We start from the raw sequence: 19,307 nt of genomic DNA, 5'->3' as shown, positions 1-19,307 counted from the left end.
GGGTTAAAAATTGAGAGAGATTAAAGGGCAGTATATTTTTATAAAAAAAATCATGATTTGGGGGATATCCAATTCCTGATTTTTTGACACCTTGATGTTGGTAGAAATGATGTCATCAGTATCCAAAGGATGCTGCTTCTCATGACTCCTGCTGGCTGTCTCTGTGCCTTCTTGGCAGTTTGTTTCTTCCTCAAACTTATCTGGCAGCAGGAGAAATGGGACAAAATGGACCTTAGTGCCCCCAGAGCACTCCTACATGAGTTAAGATTTGAACCCTGGATCTAGTTCACTAGCTCATAACTAAGCAAATAGTGGGGAACTTTCTTTTTTAAAAAGTGGAGATGGAAACAGTCTCTCATTTTCCTGAACCGTATTGCCATTTCAGATCAAGAATATTTCCCCATTTCTGCACTGTAATGTTTCTTGTAGGTTCCTAGTTCTCTCATACAATTTGCAGAGCCCAGCAGCTCTACCAGCAGCAAAACAGCTTGCCAATCTAGGCACTACTGAATTAAAAATCTCACAGTAAATGCCGGTGTGCCACAGTTCTAGAAAACTAAAAAACACAAGGAATGTAAACAGGATGTTAGCTTTGAGTCTAGCAGAGACAGATACACAAACTGTTTGGAAAGTAGCTTCAAAAGTTTGGAAGCTTGTCGCCTGATTGCATCTGTGAAGTTTAAATATCATGGGCATGAGCTGGCATTTGAGGGCAAGGAGGGGTGGGTAATAAAATGTGAAATACTTTGCAGACTTCTGTAGCTTCAAATTCCTATATTAATAATTCATATATTTTGGACCTTTAAGGTCAGAATGATATCAGATTTAAAACCTGTTAATAATTAAAGTATACCTAGAAATTGAATTTTTTACCATTGCATAGCAGCAATTCAGATTCATTATATAATATCAGTTTTCAGTCTCAAATTTAAATACATTACTCAAAAGAATTGAAGATATAACACAATCCAGAAGCAAAAAGGGGAGAAGCAAAAACTAATATTAAAGTAATAAAATGCAAGAGATAAGATTCAAATGTCCCAAGTTATTTTTTTCCTTCTCCCATATCCATCTTTCATTTATTTCTCATTGACATATTTTCATTTACAACAAAAGATAAAGAAATAAGTTTGGGAATGTACTACACACAGCATTAGGAAAATAACATTGTGAAAATATATCTGCGTAGGCTTTTGATCTTTAAATTCTGATTTAAGAAATCAGTATTTAGGGGATATTCCACATTCCCACTTCTGCTAGATATATTTTCATAACTTCAGTCTTTTAATCCCTCACCTCAAAATCCATTTCCCTCCCCATCTCTATTTTCTGTGGCTATATTTAATACACCAGCCTCCTATTACAAAATTACTTGATCTACAATGATTATGAGGCTGTATCATGTTATTCACTATTACAGCAAATTTTTTTTACATCTGTATCCAACTATAGAGCAGCTGTTCTGGAGTGAAATAGCTGTGTATGCAGTCCATTTGCACACTTCAGTGTTGTGGACAAACAAGAGATAAACTCAACACACAGTGGGGGGAAAATGAGCATTATTGTCAAATGCATTGTTAGAGCTTCAGTGGGCAGCAAGCCGAGGAGTTCATGGGTGATGTCAGTAGGAGAAAACAGCAGCTCTTGGCCAGTTAAAGACCAAAAGTTCAATTAATAAATGACCTTGTCTGCCCCCTCTTGTTTGTTGTTCTTCTCTTATTAGGGAATAAGAGAATAATGTTGCACATTACACATAGCAGGTGTTACATGCTCTTAAAACATGAGTGACTGCATGTTCAAGCAGTGAAACTCATGCTGACTGCGCTCTTACAGCAAAGTTAGGACTTTTCATAGAAGGAGTATCTCGAGATTGTGTTAAGAAACATGTGTTCAGCCAGTTCAAGACTCCATTGTGATGCTGGGGCTGGGACCAACAAATCGGTGAGTTAAGCATGTTAGGGATAATAGTAAACATTACCATGTAGCTGCTCAGAACGTGTTGTATCTTTAGTTCTGCCCAGATTTAACATGTACTGTCCTGTGCATCAAGACCCTGGCTTTAGTAAAATATAAAAAGCAGAAATTTGAGTAACTAAGCTTTGTACATTGGCATATTTTCAGACAGTGCTATTGCAGCATAACTGATAACGTCTTAAATCTATGCAGCATATTTCTTTGAGAGTACATAGTCATGTTTTCTGGGACTAAATAATATTTTGGAAGTCATGAAAGTGTTAACTGTAATTTTGCATATCCAGAATCCTCCGATTGCAGAATTCCAGAGCCCTAACATATCTATACCTATACACACACTCTTACTTTTCTAAGCACTTGGATGCACGGTGTTAAAGGAAATATGGACTTAAAAAAAATCCCATGAAAAATGAACCATCTCTGCATAAAAAGATAGTTCGGTGTAAATATTTGAACCACAGCTGTACCTTTTTTATATACAACTTCCTGGTATTGTCACTCAGCTGTTTTAATGCATGCATCATTACCTCTTGTTGTTCAGCAGAGTGCTTGAGTAATCAAAGTGTATGGGACTTAGGGTACGGACAGACATAATATTAGTTGCTCTATAAATGTCCTTATAGCATTGCCAAAGTTGAGTGGACAGACTTGCATGCCCCTGTAGCACTACAAAACTGTTGCTGGATGGAAGAGCAAACTTTTCATATGGTTACAGGTTACATGTGGATAGTGAACCTTAACAAAACAAGGAGTCTCTTGTGGTGTAGTTACACGTTACAACTAGCATGTGCTAACTCTATGGAAAGTTAACACGTTCTGTGAGCAGTCACATATGGAGTGTAATACTCTCTCCAATGTGCATAGCTCAAACCTGCTGCTGGAGGGCTGCCTGGTCTGCCCCATGCCTGGTCCAGCCTGATGGTTGTTTCAGCAGTATAGGCTCCAGGATTGAACCCCTGTCAACCCCGGTCAGGCCCACATCACCCCTGGAAGCCCAGATCAAGCCCCCAGTACCCAATAGCTTTATAGACGTTAGGGCTGGAAGGGACCTCAAAGATCATCAAGTCCAACCCCCCTGCCCCAGGGGCAGGAAGTCAGCTAGGGTCAAAGGACCCCAGCAAGATAAACATCCAAGTGCTTCTTAAATAAGTCCAGAAAAGTCATGCTGTAGAAGGCAAGGGGCAGAGGAGCGAGAGGGAGAGAGCAGAGAGCTGCCAGGTAGCCTGGGAGCTCAGCAAGGGCTATGCAGCCTCAATATGGGTGCAGGGGGGCAATGCAAGCCTGATCTGGGCCATTGAAAAGCTGCAGGGTCCATGTCCCCTATCCCACATCTGCACAGTGGCTCCCACCCTTCTTTTCGCTCCTTTTCCTGCCTTAATGTGTGGACACTCCTGTCTTGAGAGAATTTAACACATTTGAAGAGTAACATAACTACATCCTTGGTCTTCCAGCATGTCACAGTGCTCTGCTCCACCCTTTCTTTCCAAGGTGGAGAGTCAGTGAGCCTTGCATCTCATTAACTGCTCCCTACACCATTAGTGAGGGTGGCAGACTGTCAGTAAGCATACTGTAGCTCTGAATCTCCCAAGGACTGCAGCAGGCTACTTGACAGGCTCCACTGCCCAGTGGGAGGGAGAGAGAACAAAGCCATGGGACCAAGCATGCCCCTCCCTTCCCCCATTGCATCCCATGGCTGGAAAGCATGCTGCTCCATGCCTGCACAGTGATTTTGTAGTGCTCCAATGGGATGTTCTGCAGGGGAGGCATTTTATCTGTCCATCCCTATATTACCATTTTTAGTAGTAGCATTACAATTTTAGTAGAGCTTCAAAGTGCTGCAGCCATTGTAGCACTTCAAACATTATGTCTGCCCACAGCCTACTTTAATCCTTCCAAGACAGGGTTGTTCAGCTGACTGCATGCAGGCTGCATATAGACCACAAGGGCGCTACGGCCCCTGGGCTCCCCAACCCACAATCCCCTCCTCACTTTAGCTGCTGCTGGGGTCTCCCCAATTCAGTTCCTCTCTCTCTCTGGAGCCAGGGCAGGGCACCATGGGACATTGGAGACTATAGTGCCAGAGGAGTTGGCAAACAATGGGGTTGTGGGGGCCACCTGATCACCTACCTGCCTATGCCATGCCAATGGAGCTTGCAGTAAGAGGGTGGGTGTGCATAGCTCCTACTGGTGCAGCCCCTGTGGTGTGTGGCTCCTGGCTGCTGAGTTGGACAGTCCTATTCTAAGATAATGATCCCAGTGCTAAGGAGAGCTGGATTCTATTCTGCACCATTCAAGTCCCTAGAAGTCCATTCATATTTTAATTTGTAATACCTCATCCTAAGACTGAGTCAAAAAAAAAAAAATTCCCTCCTCCCCCCATTGTATTAAGAGGTATGCAGGGGACTTGAGCAAGCTGACATAGGTGCCTCACTCCATCAGTGCACCTAATAAGGGGAATAACAACTGACCCTTCTCTTCCCATCAGTTTTATATTGACTTTTATTTACAAAAGGGGGGGGGGGGAAAAACCCATGACAAAAAAAAAATCCCACTTCGGAGCAAGTCAGTATTGCTCCTTCCAGTAGCTCAGATCATAGGGATTGTTTGTGGCAATTGTGTGTGTGTGTGTGTGTGTGTGTGTGTGTGTGTGTGTTACTCTGGCCATAGAATCAGAGACTAACTAGGGCTGGAAGAGGCCTCAAAAAGTCTTTTAGTCCGACTGATTGTTCACAGTAGAATCATCCCTGTCTAACCTATCCCTGACACAAATGTTTATTTAAGTGCATTTGCATCTGCTGGACAAGTGAAAAACCCCTGAATTCAAATCTAGATGTCTCATTGACCAGTGCAGGGGCTCTTGTCACATTATGCGTTGCCTAGATGCACACAAACAAACAAACTCGCCATTTTACTAGGTTAATCACATCTGAAAATACAAATTTTTTGGACTGAACCACCAAGGTGCCAGCAGAACACAGGATCCTCCCCCTCCCTACTCCCCCAGCTTTTTGATGACAGCTCACCGCTGCAATGCACTGTTGGTGCAAGCGCACACCACTGGGACACTGGCAGAAGTTTGGGGGGTGTCCAGGAGTCCATCAAGGTCACAGCAGGAGACAAGATGCTCAAACCCCCACCATGGGTTCTGGGCACTGTTGGGCCAAACAGGCACACACCATTGGGGTACTGGTGGGACTTTCAGGGCTCCCAACATAAAACAAGATCCTCCCCCCTGCCCTGCTTATAGGCATGTGTACATTAATGTAGGGTACCCTGCCCTACCTTTCTCAGGGGATAATGGCCAGTGATCAGTGACCATTCATTACTGTCCTTTGAGGTAGTAAATGCTTTGAGCCAGAGGCACAATTCACAGCAACACCCATGCTCATCATCCCAATTAAGGGATCTCTCCCTGGTTCCCCCACTCAGCCTGAGATTATGTGCAAAGGCAGCAACCCCCCCACTGCCCTGATGGGGCATGCACACACTCAGGCAGCCGGTTGACTTTCATTGTTTACTCACCCAGGCCACCACCAAAAGGTGCCAGCAGGAGACAGGAGCCTGACCCCCCACCCTGCTCTTTGCCGCCATCTCACTGTTTCAGGGCACTGTTGGGGCAGGCGCACACTACTGGGGCCCTGTTGAGACTTTGAGGGTCTCCCACCTAGTGGACCACAAACTTTTTGCCAAGTGCCTCTTTGAAAGCAAGATTAAAGCTTTGCGCTGCAGCCAACAATTTCTTCTAGTCTTCGAAGAAGGTTCCCCTGGCCCTCCAACAGTTCCCCCAGTGATGGAAGGCAAAGGTAGCCCCCTGTGCCCACTTCAGTGCACTGATGGGGCACACACACAACACTCGGACAGCCAGTCAACTTTCATGGTTTGCCCACCCAGAGCACCACCAAGGTGCCAGCAGGAGAAAAGACCCCCTGTAACAGAAGGGTGTCCTCGGGGTCGCCATGATCTCCCCTGACACCCCTTACCATGTCCAGTCAGTCTACAAAGCACTCCCAGTTCTCACCCACCACATCTTTGATGTCAACTATATATAATAGGGAGGCTGCCTCTTCGTCTCCCTGGACACCGTTTTCCTCCTGTACGCTGGCCCTGTTTCTGTGCACCCCAGCCTTATGGGCTACGCGTGGCTCCAGCCACTCTTTTACCGTGCCCCATGCCTCGCTGATGTAGCTGACGTTCTTTGGTCTCACATAGCGCCTCACTGGCCACCTTTCTGGGGCTTCTCACTGTGCCCTTTCTGGGGCTCAGGGTCAGCGCACCTCAATGCAGCACCTTCTCTGACATTCAGGGTCCCCATGCTGCTGTGGACCCTCTATGAGGCCTCCTCCATCCCCTTATAGCCTCTCCCAAGCCACCAGTCACAACAGCAAACAAAACACAAGCCCCTGGGCTATAACATAAATCTTAGCCATCCAGCTCCAATATTATTCCTGCTACACCAGAGGTGCTCCATCCTTCCCCAAATTTCAGGCTGTACCTGTAGTCTGGGCTGTCCCCTCCACTTGTTCTGGGAGAGCTCCTTCCCCCTTGGCTGCTGGCAGGAGACTTCTCACCTGGCCTCAGCCCTGGGATTTAAATAGGAGCCAGGCCCTGCCCCTCCCGGTCAGCTGACTGCTGGTAGGTATGGGTAACTAGCTCCCTCTGGTTGCCCTAGCAACTGCCACCTGGGTAGTTATCCTGGCTCTACAAGTAGCAGGCACCTTAGTGCCCTGCTGCCCCCCAACACACACACTATACTGCTTCTCAGTTGCAGCCCCAGCCAGAAGCGCTTGTCTGCACTTCTTGTCCAGTCTCAGTCCTTTGTAAATGCACAAACTGTTGGTCCACCCAAGTCACCCTCCCCACCTACATCTCCTTCCCCTGCCCGCCCATCTTCAAATTCTCTCTTGAAATGTACCATCACACCAGCAGCAAGTTTTTTTGCAGCACACGCACAACTGTGCTGGACAATATCAAAACTTTTATTTACAGAATTTGAAGTAAGAACCATCAACCAATCAAACAAACAAAAAAAACCCCAACAATGGTAATTAAATAATAAATCAATAAACAGTAGTCCCTCATGGAATAACTGGAGATCATCGTTTTCACTTGTCAAAAGACAAATTTGAAATCTTTATGATGCCTCCTGAGTTTTACTCTGCTGCTGGTTTCTGTGAAAGGAAGGAAAAATTAAAGGAATTTGGCTTTCTTCTCATGCTACATAATTGTATTATTTATATTTGCCACAACTCTTTCTATTAAATACCTACCTAATCAATCATTGTCCTGACTGATAGTATTGTTCCTCTGTCTGGGTTGTGGCATCGCATATGGAAACACAAAGAACAGCTGGGAGGGGAAATGTCATTGAGCAGTTAGCCCATTCACAAATATCAGCTAAAAGTCAGTGGCTTTTCGAAAAATACCCCACGATAGGGAAACTTACCAGTGTTCGGCACTCTCACTCTTGGTACCCAAACCCTGACTGGTGGGCCAAGGATTCCAAGTGGTGCAGTGCTGGCAAGGGGTGGGTGCAGGACCACGTACACAGTAGTATGCACTAGAACCACTGTGGGTGGTGGTAGTGATAGTGCTAGTGCCCTTACGGGTGGAGGGGTGGGTGCCCATGTCTGAGGCAGTGGAGAATGCATTCTGTTTGCAAGAGGGCTCGGGTAACTAAGGTTTTGGGAGCACTGTCATCGATTTGTCCACTCTGCCCTCCTACCTATGTTGAAACCCATGGGGTAGGTCTGTGGTTCTAGCTCTTGGCTGGTCTTTGTTAGGTTTTAGTGTGCCATGGTATTATTATGTGTGGTTTATGGTAATTTATCTAGGGTGTGCTCCACTTCTTTTCTCAAGGGATAATGGCCAGTCATTGGTGACTACTCATTAAAGTCCTTTGAGGCGAGAAGTGCCCTGAGCAAAAGGCACAAGGCATACTTCATGAGCAGGCACCAAGCTGGCTGTCACCCATCTTGTGATGCTGATTAAGGGGTCCCTCCCTGTTCCCTCCACCCAGCCTCAGATTATGTACTCCCACAGTGCTCTCACAGTTTTAGTCAGGATTCCCCAAACCTCTACCCTCTGTAGCAAGTGGATTGCAACCCAGGGTCTTCCCTCCTCCCTGGGGTAGCTGTCTTGGGCATCCCTTTCCCAGAACCCCAGACCAGGCTCTTCTCTCCTTCTACCTTGTTGCTCTGCTGGCCACACACACAGTCCCTGAGACATGGAAGACTCAGTATGGGGTCCCTACAATGTCAGCTGCTTGGCCACTGCCCCCTCAGCAACCTTTTAACTTCTTGGATGCTCCATGCTATTCTAGTCTTCTTTGCTGCTATTTGCTTGGCCTTCTGACATTCCTCAGCCACCTCTGCTCTGCGGGCATACCCCCAAGTATGTTGGGGCATCAATTTATAGAGTTCTGAGTGACCTCTCCTTGGAAAGGTCACCCCCAGCAAAGCAGTACATTTTGTATGGAGAAGTACCAAAATTTGGTGCCAAACACAGGTGTTAGTTTTGGTGCACTACTGTATGCTTGCTCTGAGTGTATAGGCTTGTTTTCTCATTGCAAGATGGAAAGAAGAATTAGCACACCAAAATGCTGAACTACAAGGAGTGAAGCCCCTTGGCGTGAACCAGCTTTGTCAAGCTTGTTGTGCTGGGTGTGTGGTGATGATGGATGGCAAAGGCTGCAGGGCCAGTGCTGCTATGGGCAGTTTCACTTCCCTTAGAAGACCTTGCTTGGCAGTGGTTAGCTGGGAATGTTCTGCTGGTCAGCCTTGGCAATCTGCACCCCTTGGGGTGCCCACATGTGCCATCAATGAGTTGGGAAACTGTTGGTGTGCTCAAGGTTACCCCATATTCAAAGATCAATAGAAATTGTTAGCTGCTGTGCAAAGTGACTTGGCATGCTTGGAGTGATCAACCTGTCCAGAGAAAAATGGGGTAAGTGTAGAGGCACATTGGGGACCAGGGTGACAAAGGTGGGGGTGTTGCTTTGGTGAACCATGAAAGGCTGGCTTGGCCAGCCCACACCTGGAGCTTGCAGGGGACCCCAGGCACCCCTGAATTTGCAGACTGTTACAGATTGTGCGTCACTGGGCACTACACACTCTCAGGAGTCCGGGGTGTAGAAAGGCAGGGTGCAGCCAGGGGAGAAGCCCAGGGAAGGTGGGTTCCCACCAAAACCATGTGCAGACTGTCAGGAGCAGCCTGTGGGGCAGAAAGTATCTGTGTCTGTGGGGCCGAATAGTCAGGGGGAGTGGTGTCAGGCCTGAGTCAACCTGTTTGTGCATGGAGAGATGAGGAGACAGTGCCATGGTCTGCTACTGTGCTTAGTGTTAAGGGGACCCATCCTGGCTGTGGGCTTATGGAGTGTCTGTTCAAACCCTTGCAAAAGCACATTTGGATGCCAGCCTCCAAGCACAGGTTCTTGATTGAACTGTACGAGGTGCTGATACATTTGAAAAAGATAAATTGTGTGTGCATGTAGTGGAGCACAGTTGGGGTGCCTGCCACTTAATGGGCTGCGGCAGGCTAGAAAGGAACCTGGAAGGAGAGAAGCCAGGAGACACCCCCTAGAGTTGCCATTTTAAGGGGAAAGGTGTGTGCTGGAGCACTGTCAGGTGCTTGCTACTTAGCAGGCTGTTGTAAGCTACAGAAAAGCCTGCTCGGTGAACTGCAGGGAGAGCCTCCCCTAGTAACCATTTTAAAAGGGAAGGTAGGTGGCAGAGCACCTTTGGGTGTCTGCCACTTTAAGGCAGAGAGCAGGCACCCAACAGGTGCAGGCCAGCCCTGATAAGGCAGCCATTTTAAGACCCAGTCTGTCAGGGTTGAGAGCAGTTTGCTGCAACCAGCTGAAAGAGCAACACCGTGCAGCTAAGTGGCTTCCCAGGAACATCCTGGAGGTAAGGGCAGGAGCTATTGGGGATGACAGGAGGCTCCTGTTCCTGGGTATGACTGAAAACTGCACCCTGCCAGGGAAGGGCAGTCTAGTGGGACAGGCCACAGCAGAACAGTCCCCCAGAAATGCCAGCCCGGTTACCTCCCCTGTCAAGGAAGGGCACATTAAAGCCCCATCCTGTACCATTTTGTGGGTTATTAACATCGGAGGGGAGTGGGGCCAGGCTTGCCCATGGGAGTAGCACCTGAGTCCATGGGGGTGGAAGACCCCAGAGCCCCAGCACAGGGGCAGTGTGTTGAGGTCCCAGAAAAGGGGGCAACTGTGTTGAGGCCCAGGAAGGGGGCAGTGAAGCCCAGGTAAGTCCTCAGACACCTGAAGCAGCAAGTGGGGCTGAGGCCGAGTGAGCTGGCTCAGAGGGAGCCACAAGTAGGAGAGACAGTAAATGGCCCCAATTAGGGAACCTGTGGGTTGAGTTACCTGGTGATGGGCTAGGAGCAGAGTCAACCCAGTGTTTGGTGAATTGCCCAGTCACCATTAAGGTGAGGGTCATGAGAGAGGCCCAGAAGGCTGTGTGCTGTTTGGCCAAGGGGTGAAGAGATAAGCCTGATGGTCTACATGGTTACTCAAGGGAGCAGGGTGGGGTGGATGTGACCCAGTGAGGGCCAAGTGTGCAAGGGTCCTGGTGAGAGAGGGCAGAGTGGTAGAGGCCTCAGTGAGAGGGGGGCAGAATGTGTGAGGCCCTGAACAGGTCAGTATGAGTGAGGCCTAACAGTGTACCGAGTTTGGCCTGACCTTAATCCAGAGTATAGCACAACACAAGGGTGACTCTGCAAGGCATGGGACACAATAATAAGGGAAGGGTGAAGTCGTGTGCAAGCCCCTTGACATGGGGTACTTAAATGGGCAGCCTCCCACTTATTATAACCATTTTTGTAACAGCAAAGGTGTGGCAGACGAGACTGGGCATCCTGCCCAAGACAGGAAGGTGGGCCGGTACTGTGACTAGGCCTCGGAGCTTGCCCCCCTGTCTCAATTCATAAGACTATAGTGGCTTGCTAGCCATACCTTAAGGGCAAGGATCGCCAGATATGAGCACACAAAAGCAGCTCAGACTGGTGGAAACGCATTGTTATGTCGACCTGAAATGATGATCAGTGGCTAGAGACATTAAGAATGAGTAGGGACACCTTCTTCAACATTGTTAGTATTCTGTCACTGCACCCTGAGCACCAGGCAACTGTCATATGGAAGCCCATCGCCCCAGAGAAGCGTGTTGCCATGACCATGATGAAATTGGCCACCCAACAAGCCTGTACCACATGGCAAATCAGTTCAACGGGGAGGCTCCCTGCACCTTGCCAAATAGTCTGCTAGCTGCTTCAGGAGCTGGCAGAAAACAAATTCATCTGCCTGAGTAACCCCAGGGAGGTGGTGGAAGGATTCAAGGCAATGGGCTTCCTGAACTATGTGAGAGCACTGGATGCGCATTCCCCATCCTAAAACCATCCCAGAACAACCAGTCATTCATCAACAGGAAGGGATTTCCTTCAGTCATTCTCCAAGCTGTAGTGGATCACCAAGGAAGTTTTATAAACATTTTACACAGGATGGGCAGGAAGCTCCCATGATGCATATGTCTTTCGAAATTGACTGCTGCCTGGGATGATGGAAAAGGGCTGATATGTGGCAGGCACAAACAGTGCCCTGCCACAATCAGAAATTGCCTGGTGGCATACGTTGTGACTGCTAAAGCAGGGGAATGTGTTCTGTAAATGTCTAACTGGACTTTTTTTTATTTCATTTCATATTTCATATTAGTTTGTAATTGAATAAAGTCTTTCTGAGAAAATGTTTTGGATACCTTTGTTGTTAATGGGCTCTGGGGGTTGACGCAAGACTAGTTTCAGTGGGGCAGGGGAGGCATAGGAAGGGAAGAGGACATCCACTCTAGGCAGCCAAAATGTGAAAGCTAAAGGGTGTAAAATATAAAGAAAGAAATATAAAAAAGGGGGTCAATGTTGTAATATAAGGTGCTCCTACAAACCCGAGGCACATCTGGATCGTAGTAACCGGAGATGCAGGAAACCAAAACTGACATGCAAATAGGATACACCGAGGGAGGGGAAGGGGGGTATAGGTAATCTGGCCATCAGTGGCTGCTACAAAAGAGAGAAGCTGTTTTTGCATTGTCTCCAATTGTGTGGCCTGAGACAGAATTGCGAACACACTTGAAGTTGTTTTTTTAAATGACGACTGAGGCCACATGGAAAAACAGGTTTAGTAAAAGGAAAAACCCCTTACTGGTGTTCCCCAAAATTAACCATGCAAATAGGCAGCCTTTCATGTTTCCCCAAAACAGCACCCCACATTTGTGCCTGCCCCGGTCCTAGTTCCCCCTAACATGCAGCTGGCTGCCAGGGAGATGGCTGCAAGCATACAAAGACAGTTTGTCCTTTTGGGCTTCGAATTAGGGGCTCTGGAAACCCCAAGGGTCCCCTCAGTGATGGGAGGGGAAAAAATATATACCATGCAGGTTTGTCAGGGAGAGCACCAGGAGAGAGCATCAGACAATGAATAGCTGGGTGAACGGTTGATTAGTGGTCCCTGCAGGAGAGACTGTTTATGGAACTCCAAACTGAAAAAAAAAAAACGTGTCTCACCCCAAGTCCCCCCCCCATATGACTTAGTCTGGCCACCTGGGCTCCCTCAAGGCTGGAGGTGAGGGCTGGCCAAGGCAGCCTTTCACATTTCCCCAAAACAGCACCCCATGTTTGTTCCTGACCCTGGTCTAAGTTCCCCCTAACATGTCACCAAGGTCCCCCTAACATGCAGCCAGCTGCTGGGATGATGGCTGCAAGCATAGAAAACCGGTTCACCGTTTCGGTCTTCAAATTAGGGGCTCCACTGGAAACCCCAAGAGTCTGCTCAGTGATGGGAGGGGAAAACCATGGAGGTTTGTCAGGGAGATCACTAGGAAAGAGCACCCAACAACAAATAGCTGGGTTAACAGAAGAAATTTTGGGGAGAAGTGTAACCAAAAGCCACCCAAAAAAATAAACCAATGACCATATACATTGACCATATACATTCTTAAACTGCCCCCTGCTGCAGTTTAGTATTAAGAGGTCAAGAGGACAAAATTGTTATGAGGTACCCCCTAGTGTCTTTTACTAGTAATAGCATATTAACCCATTATGAGTCTTAAATGCATTACATAATGTAAATGTAACATCATTCATCATGGTACATTGCGAGAATAAAATAAACCTAGGGAATATCTTTAGAGAAATTCTAACGTATAGAAACACCTCAGGGGGCTAAAATAGCACTCATTCAGTATCTCTTGTTCATGCATGACATGAACTCATCAGTTCTATTCTGTCAAATGCAGTTCTACACAGAAAAATCTGTAAAAATGACATGACAAAGATGTATGGTTTACAAATAAGAACAAATTTTTTGTTTTGTTTTGTTTTGTTTTTCCCTTATTCCTTGAGGTCAAGGTCGTGTGTTTGTTATTTATGATTGCTAAATATGTATGACAAACAGTTCATGAGAAGAAATGACTTCAGCTTCACTTTGAAATCAAGTGAACCATATTTTTTAATAAAACCTTGTAAACAAAAAGAACTTGAGCTGGAAGTTATTGAAAAAGATTAAATATGAAATTCCCTCAGCAGACCATTTTTAGATAGTTACTTTTCATACATGAATTGTCTTCAAGTTTATAAGTTGTAAAAATATCTGAGAGGGGGTATAAAGCAACTCTTTGCCATGGAAAATAATTCATAAATAATCATTCACTTTTACATGGCAGTAAGTTACTGGTACTTCAAACTGAAATATTAGGTTCAGTTCTGCCATCTAGTGGGTATTTTGTTTCTTAGAAATGGAACACTGGGCTTTTTTCTCTAGAGAATGGAGATTTAAGTGAAAATGAAAGGTTTAACAGACTGAAATATAATTTCGTAGAGAACTAGCTACCTCCCTTCTATCACTTCAGTACCACATTCTATTGTATATCTTTCAGAGTAATATTGCCAGTATCTTTCAGAGAAATTTATTGCCAAGCTAGGCCTAAATAGTTTTTCAGATTTGCTGAGGTATTTTATTTTTCTCTGAGAATTTATGCTTTTGGGGTCTATTCAAAGGATACAGTAAATGTGTAATTATAGAAATTACTCCACTTCCTTTCCAAACCTGCTCCCTACTCTGAAACCATAACAAAATGGAAATCTAGCTAATCTTCCAATCTCCTCCTCTGTTCTGGTGCAAGGAGCCTGCTTACATTTGTTATTTTTAATGCAGCAAAAGAAGAAGAATGATAAGTCAACAAATAGGTTTGTGAGTGTTCCCAATCTAAGTGCTCTGGAATCTAGCGGAGTGGGCAATGGACATCCTAACCGCCTGGACCCCATTCCTAATTCACCCATCCACGATATTGAGTTCAACAGCAGCAAACCACTTCCACAGCCAATACCACCCAAAGAGCCCAAGACGTTTTTGAGGTGAGCACTGCCTCACCAATCTTTTTTCCTTAACTTGGAGAAATTTTGTATTCCTATTTAGCTGAACCCCACTTGTCACATGAACCGCTCAGGAGTACAAATACTACTATGGAATTTAAAATTTTTACACTATATTTGTAACCTCTTTACAGTATTCCTTTTTATTGTAGAGTCTGTAGAAATGTGAAATATTTTCCCACCCTTTTATAAAGCCTTGAACCCTAAAGTTCTAAGATTTCTTAATATGATTCATGTGCTTCCAATTGTTTACATATCTGAACAATTGTTTTAAATGTTTGTGTTATTTACTGGTTATCCTTTAGAAATTGATTTTAACGTAAGTTTTTTATTCAGTATCCTGTGATACTGGTTTTAATATAACAAAACTTTTCTGTTACCTGAATGTTTTGTTTTGTTTTCCCTTTTCCTCACCTATGTCAAATTGTTTCATAAATATAATATATATGCATGCTTTAGTGCTTAATGCTGTGTTTCCAGTAATAAAGATCATCATTAACATTTCCAGAATTCATTCTTGCAGAGGAGAGGGCAGAGTAAAATATACTATTAAGTGGGCAGATTTCAATATTTAAGCCTTAGGTACTTGGAGACTGACTATACTGCGGAAGTGGTGTACTTGGTATTTCTGACTTATGCCTATAACACATTATAGGGAAATCATTGTGTCACAAATACCAGTTCCACAGGCAGTTGCTTATCCTCCCACCCGAGGGTGGATCCAGGGTTTGGTAAAGCGGGGGTGTGGGAACAGGGAGCCATGCTGCAGAGGTTGGTGCACTCCCCACCCCTGCCGCACCAACCAGAGTGCAGAGAACTCATGGGAGCCTCTAGGGACTTTTAAGGACCCCGAAAGCAGCTAAAAATCCCTCCTTCCTTCCTGTGCTCAGAGGCATGCCCCCAACCCTGCCCTTCCCCACTTCACAACTACTGCTTTCCTTGTTGTCCAAGGGTGGGGAAACTTCAAAGTCTAGCCTTGGCACAGCCCAAATGTAGCAGGAAGGAGCAGCTCCGAAACTTCCCCCGCCCCTGCTCCCCCCCCCCAGGAAAAGCAACAGCAGCCAGCAGGGTAGGGGGGCCAAAGGGAAGGGGAGGAGATGTGCCTCTAAGCACAGAGGGGAAGGGGGAGGGGATTCTCACCTACTTTGGGGACTTTAAAAAAGCCCCCAGATGTTCCTGAAATGTGTTCTGTCATGCTACTGCACCCCCACTGCATCCACCCCTCATGCCATCTGGCTCAGGGAGTTAATGCCAGAATTGCTATTGATAAAGAGAACAAATGGTAGGTTTAGAAATGAATAAGTGAAAAATTCTAGTTCGACAAAGTACAATGCGTTAAATATATTGTGTTGCTTATTTTTCCCTGTGCATGTGATTTGCATGTGCATGCTCAGACATCTGTAACAAGCATGTGCATGAATTCATGGATTGTGACGCTGGAGTTTCCTTTGCAAATTGTGTCGTGCCTTGTATTATCCCAGTCAAACGGTAGGGATTATTTTGTTCTTAATTTGGTTGACCAAGTAACTTTGATCAAGTATTAAAGTTGCGTATAGATTATTTTTCTTGTTAATTTAATGAGCATTCTAAAAATATTTTAGAAGAAAAATCTGCTTACAATGCACCAGTTTCCTTTTTTCCTAGTGTACAATGATGTATTTAAACAATGTGCATGAAATAATGCAAATAATATTTCCAGTTGATTTATGTAAAATATTAAAAGAGTATGTATTTTGTTTAGTTACTGTTACTCTTTGTTAAGCACATGTCCTTAAGAATATGATGCTTGCATCATATTTCTGGAAAACTAACTTTACCTAGGAAAAGGATGCTAAAAGAGGACCCTCCAAAGTCCCCCTTTTTCCAACAAAACCTCTTTTGATCTCAAAAACAGATAACTGAGATTTTTATTAGCTTATCTCAAAATATTATTTTCCACCTTGTGATATGGCTTTTTAATTGACCTTGTCTGTGCTGCTGATGCTCTCCAATGGAGTGGATGATCACAGATATTAGAGATGGACATTGAACCATGACCTGTGATACAAAAATGTGATTTTTGAGCTGTGAACAAAATGGGCTCTTTGTGTCCTGTATTATATTCCTGGGGGGGAGGTGTTCAGGCCTTTGGCACTCTTAATTTGGTTGTGGGTTAAATGTTTTTTCTTTTTGTGAATTTAGCCCTCCTCAGACTGAAGCTTCACCAGTGGCTTCACCAGATCCACAACGCCAGGAGTGGTTTGCTCGATACTTCACATTCTAAGAGATAGTTTGTTTTTGTGGCACAGCGTGATGTGGACTGTTATAAGAGCATGACCTTAAAAAAAAAAACCCTTATGTGAACAAGCTTTCCTGTAATATGTCAAACACTGTGAATGAGAAAGTATTTGTCTCTGATTGAAAATGCACTGTATTTCACGTGTTATTTGTTGGAACCACTTGACTCGGTACTATATAATGTGAGTAATTATCTCTATTATTTTTATTTAAAATGAAAGAATCTTTAAACTTTGTAATTACTACATAATAAATTTTGGTAGAACAAACTAAATGCTTTCCCCCTTTTTCCTATACATAAGTGTCTTCTTTGGTTTCAGGTACCATTTTTACCCCAAAGCAGTGTACTGCATGATTTCTAGATATCACAATAAGATTTCAATGGAAAAAACATCAGAATAGGGCAAGGAATGTTTAATTCATCCCAATTTTATTCTGTTATTTTGTAGCATTTTAAAAACTGTCCATTCCATAACTTTTTGAGTGGTGAAGCATTTGAAATCAGAACAAGTGTAATTGCTAGCCTTCAAAGGTGAATGATTTTGACAAAAGCATAACAAAAAGGAAAATGCTTAATGTTCCTTTTGCGCTCTAGACCTACTACTGATCAGACTTTACCTCTGAGTAATAATTGCAGTGTTCTGACGTTCAATATCACCAGCAATTCTTCTGACAAACTGTAGAATTATTTTATAATGATCTGCAGAGGCAAAACGATTTTTTGAACACTTGGAATACTAAACTAAGTATCACTTAGAAAACCAAGAATCTCATTTTGAGGATGCTCGCCCTCTGAATACAATTCATGCTTTAAACAAAATATCCCTAAACCAATTATATATACTACCGTATGTAAAACTTTCATTAAAAAGCAATTTTATTACATTCACTCCATTAAAGAATTTTAACCCTTGTAAAATCAATCCATGAAACACAAGAGTTGTAGAGGTATCAAGCCTGATTCTTCAGTCTGTTACATGCATCTGATGCCAGCATTCCCCCTTGAGAGAAAATTGCTATAAGAGATTGGAGACTCATATTTACTGTCTTTATTATTTATAATTGTTGTTAATTCACAGATTACCACACAGTAATTTACACTGGTAATCTCAGGGAGAAAATGGTCTCTTTGTGTTTATGAATGTACTTTACATCTGAATCTCTGTATCTTTTAAAAGTGTCAAGGAACTGTTTGCTCTATTATTTAAATAAGATTTTAGTTGGCACAACTAAAAAATATATCTTCGTTATTCCTCCTAAAGCTCTATTTCCCTTTATGCAAAAGGTAAATATCCAGTTGAAGATGCTCGATAGTTACAATAATAAGTTTTTTATGTAGTATATGTATAAATGAAAAATTTGTATGTTTTCATATAAAGAATATAAAATAATCTAAATTAAAATTTTAAAAATGTTTCTCCTATAACTCATTTTGAAAATGTCACAAAAGCCGTGCTCTGGTGATGCTGCTATAGTTTAAAGAAGTGAACAGCAGATTCTCTGTAGTTGGTGAACTCAGCTGTAGGTATATGCAACTTTTTTAATTGTAGAAGAAAGCCATATTGGGCAAAATGTCAGATTTTTTGGCTGTTACCCAAAATAAAATACACACAAGATAATTTTGATATATGTTCTGATGCGAGTGTTGTGTCTTTTCTTCCCTGTCTTGCCACTGTTGTTAAAAGAGTATTGCATCTTTGCTGGATCAGCCCCCTTTTAATTAGAGCATTAAGTTGCATAGCCATAAATTTTTGCTTGTGAAATATATCATTATAAATAATTAAAAGAAAATAATCTTTCATGCTCATTCATGCTTTTTTGCTCTTTTTAGTAAATGATGTGTCAATAGTCTCTCCTATTGGGCATGATCCTTCCAGTGGGGAAGAGGGCAAGGTCAAGAAACCGTCTCTTCTAGAGTCAGATGATTTCCCATTACCAGACAAGTTCATCCTGGCAAAAACAATCAACACCAAAGGGAACACCGGAAGAATTAACTTTCTCTCGTATGGCAACTAGAAACTTGATACAAGGTTTATTTCCTCATAATTTTGATTAATACCTTGCATCTTAGATTCATAGAAGTCTGCTTTACCAGATCTGATTACACATGTACCCCTATTAGGCTGGAGTAAACTAATTTACTCTGCAGCAGCACCTGTCAGATGCTGCCAGGGCTGGCTGGGGCACGAGAGTGCTTCAGTGCTGGGGTTGCCCTGTACTGAACCTCCCTCATGCCCCAGCCTAACCCCCAGCAGCATGCGGAGCCGGGGGTGAGCAGCCCCAGGCTGACCCCCCAGCTCCACATGCTGCACCTGAATCAACTGCAGAGCCTATTGCTCCGGAGTTATTTGCTCTTGGGCACGTGTTCAAACAGCATACCTGGGAGCAATAAACCCTGAAGCAATAAGCTCTGCAGTTTATTCAGGCACCGTAATAGCATATGTACGCACCCCACAGGCAGCTTAAGCTGCAAAAGCTATATTCACTAGTTAAGTGTTTATGCATAAATGTATGGGTAAAATGGTGCATCACATTTGAAAATCAAGTACCTATTGTCACTTCTACAACTTTGCTGTAGAAAAGATCACTTCAAACATCAATTTAGGGACAATAAAAACACTTTTAAAAAA

The 19,307-nt window shown here is 44.1% G+C and overlaps 1 protein-coding gene across 4 annotated transcripts in view; it reads left to right on the top strand.

The window, feature by feature from the left end:
* Positions 1 to 18,306, top strand: part of FAM184A (family with sequence similarity 184 member A) — a 215,369-nt gene extending 197,063 nt beyond the window's left edge. For all 4 annotated transcript variants that reach the window (XM_090038672.1, XM_090038652.1, XM_090038662.1 and 1 more), the window contains 2 exons: positions 14,183 to 14,382; positions 16,582 to 18,306. In XM_090038672.1, the coding sequence (XP_089894798.1) occupies positions 14,183 to 14,382; positions 16,582 to 16,663 (282 nt within the window). In that variant the 3' untranslated portion in view covers positions 16,664 to 18,306. The remainder of the gene's footprint in view (positions 1 to 14,182; positions 14,383 to 16,581) is intronic.
* Positions 18,307 to 19,307: the final 1,001 nt, after the last annotated feature.

This window comes from Crocodylus siamensis, chromosome 1, assembly GCF_052110815.1.
Source record: "Crocodylus siamensis isolate JL-2025a chromosome 1, ASM5211081v1, whole genome shotgun sequence".
Taxonomy (NCBI): Eukaryota; Metazoa; Chordata; order Crocodylia; family Crocodylidae; genus Crocodylus; species Crocodylus siamensis.
This window is presented reverse-complemented; position numbering and strand designations above follow the sequence as displayed.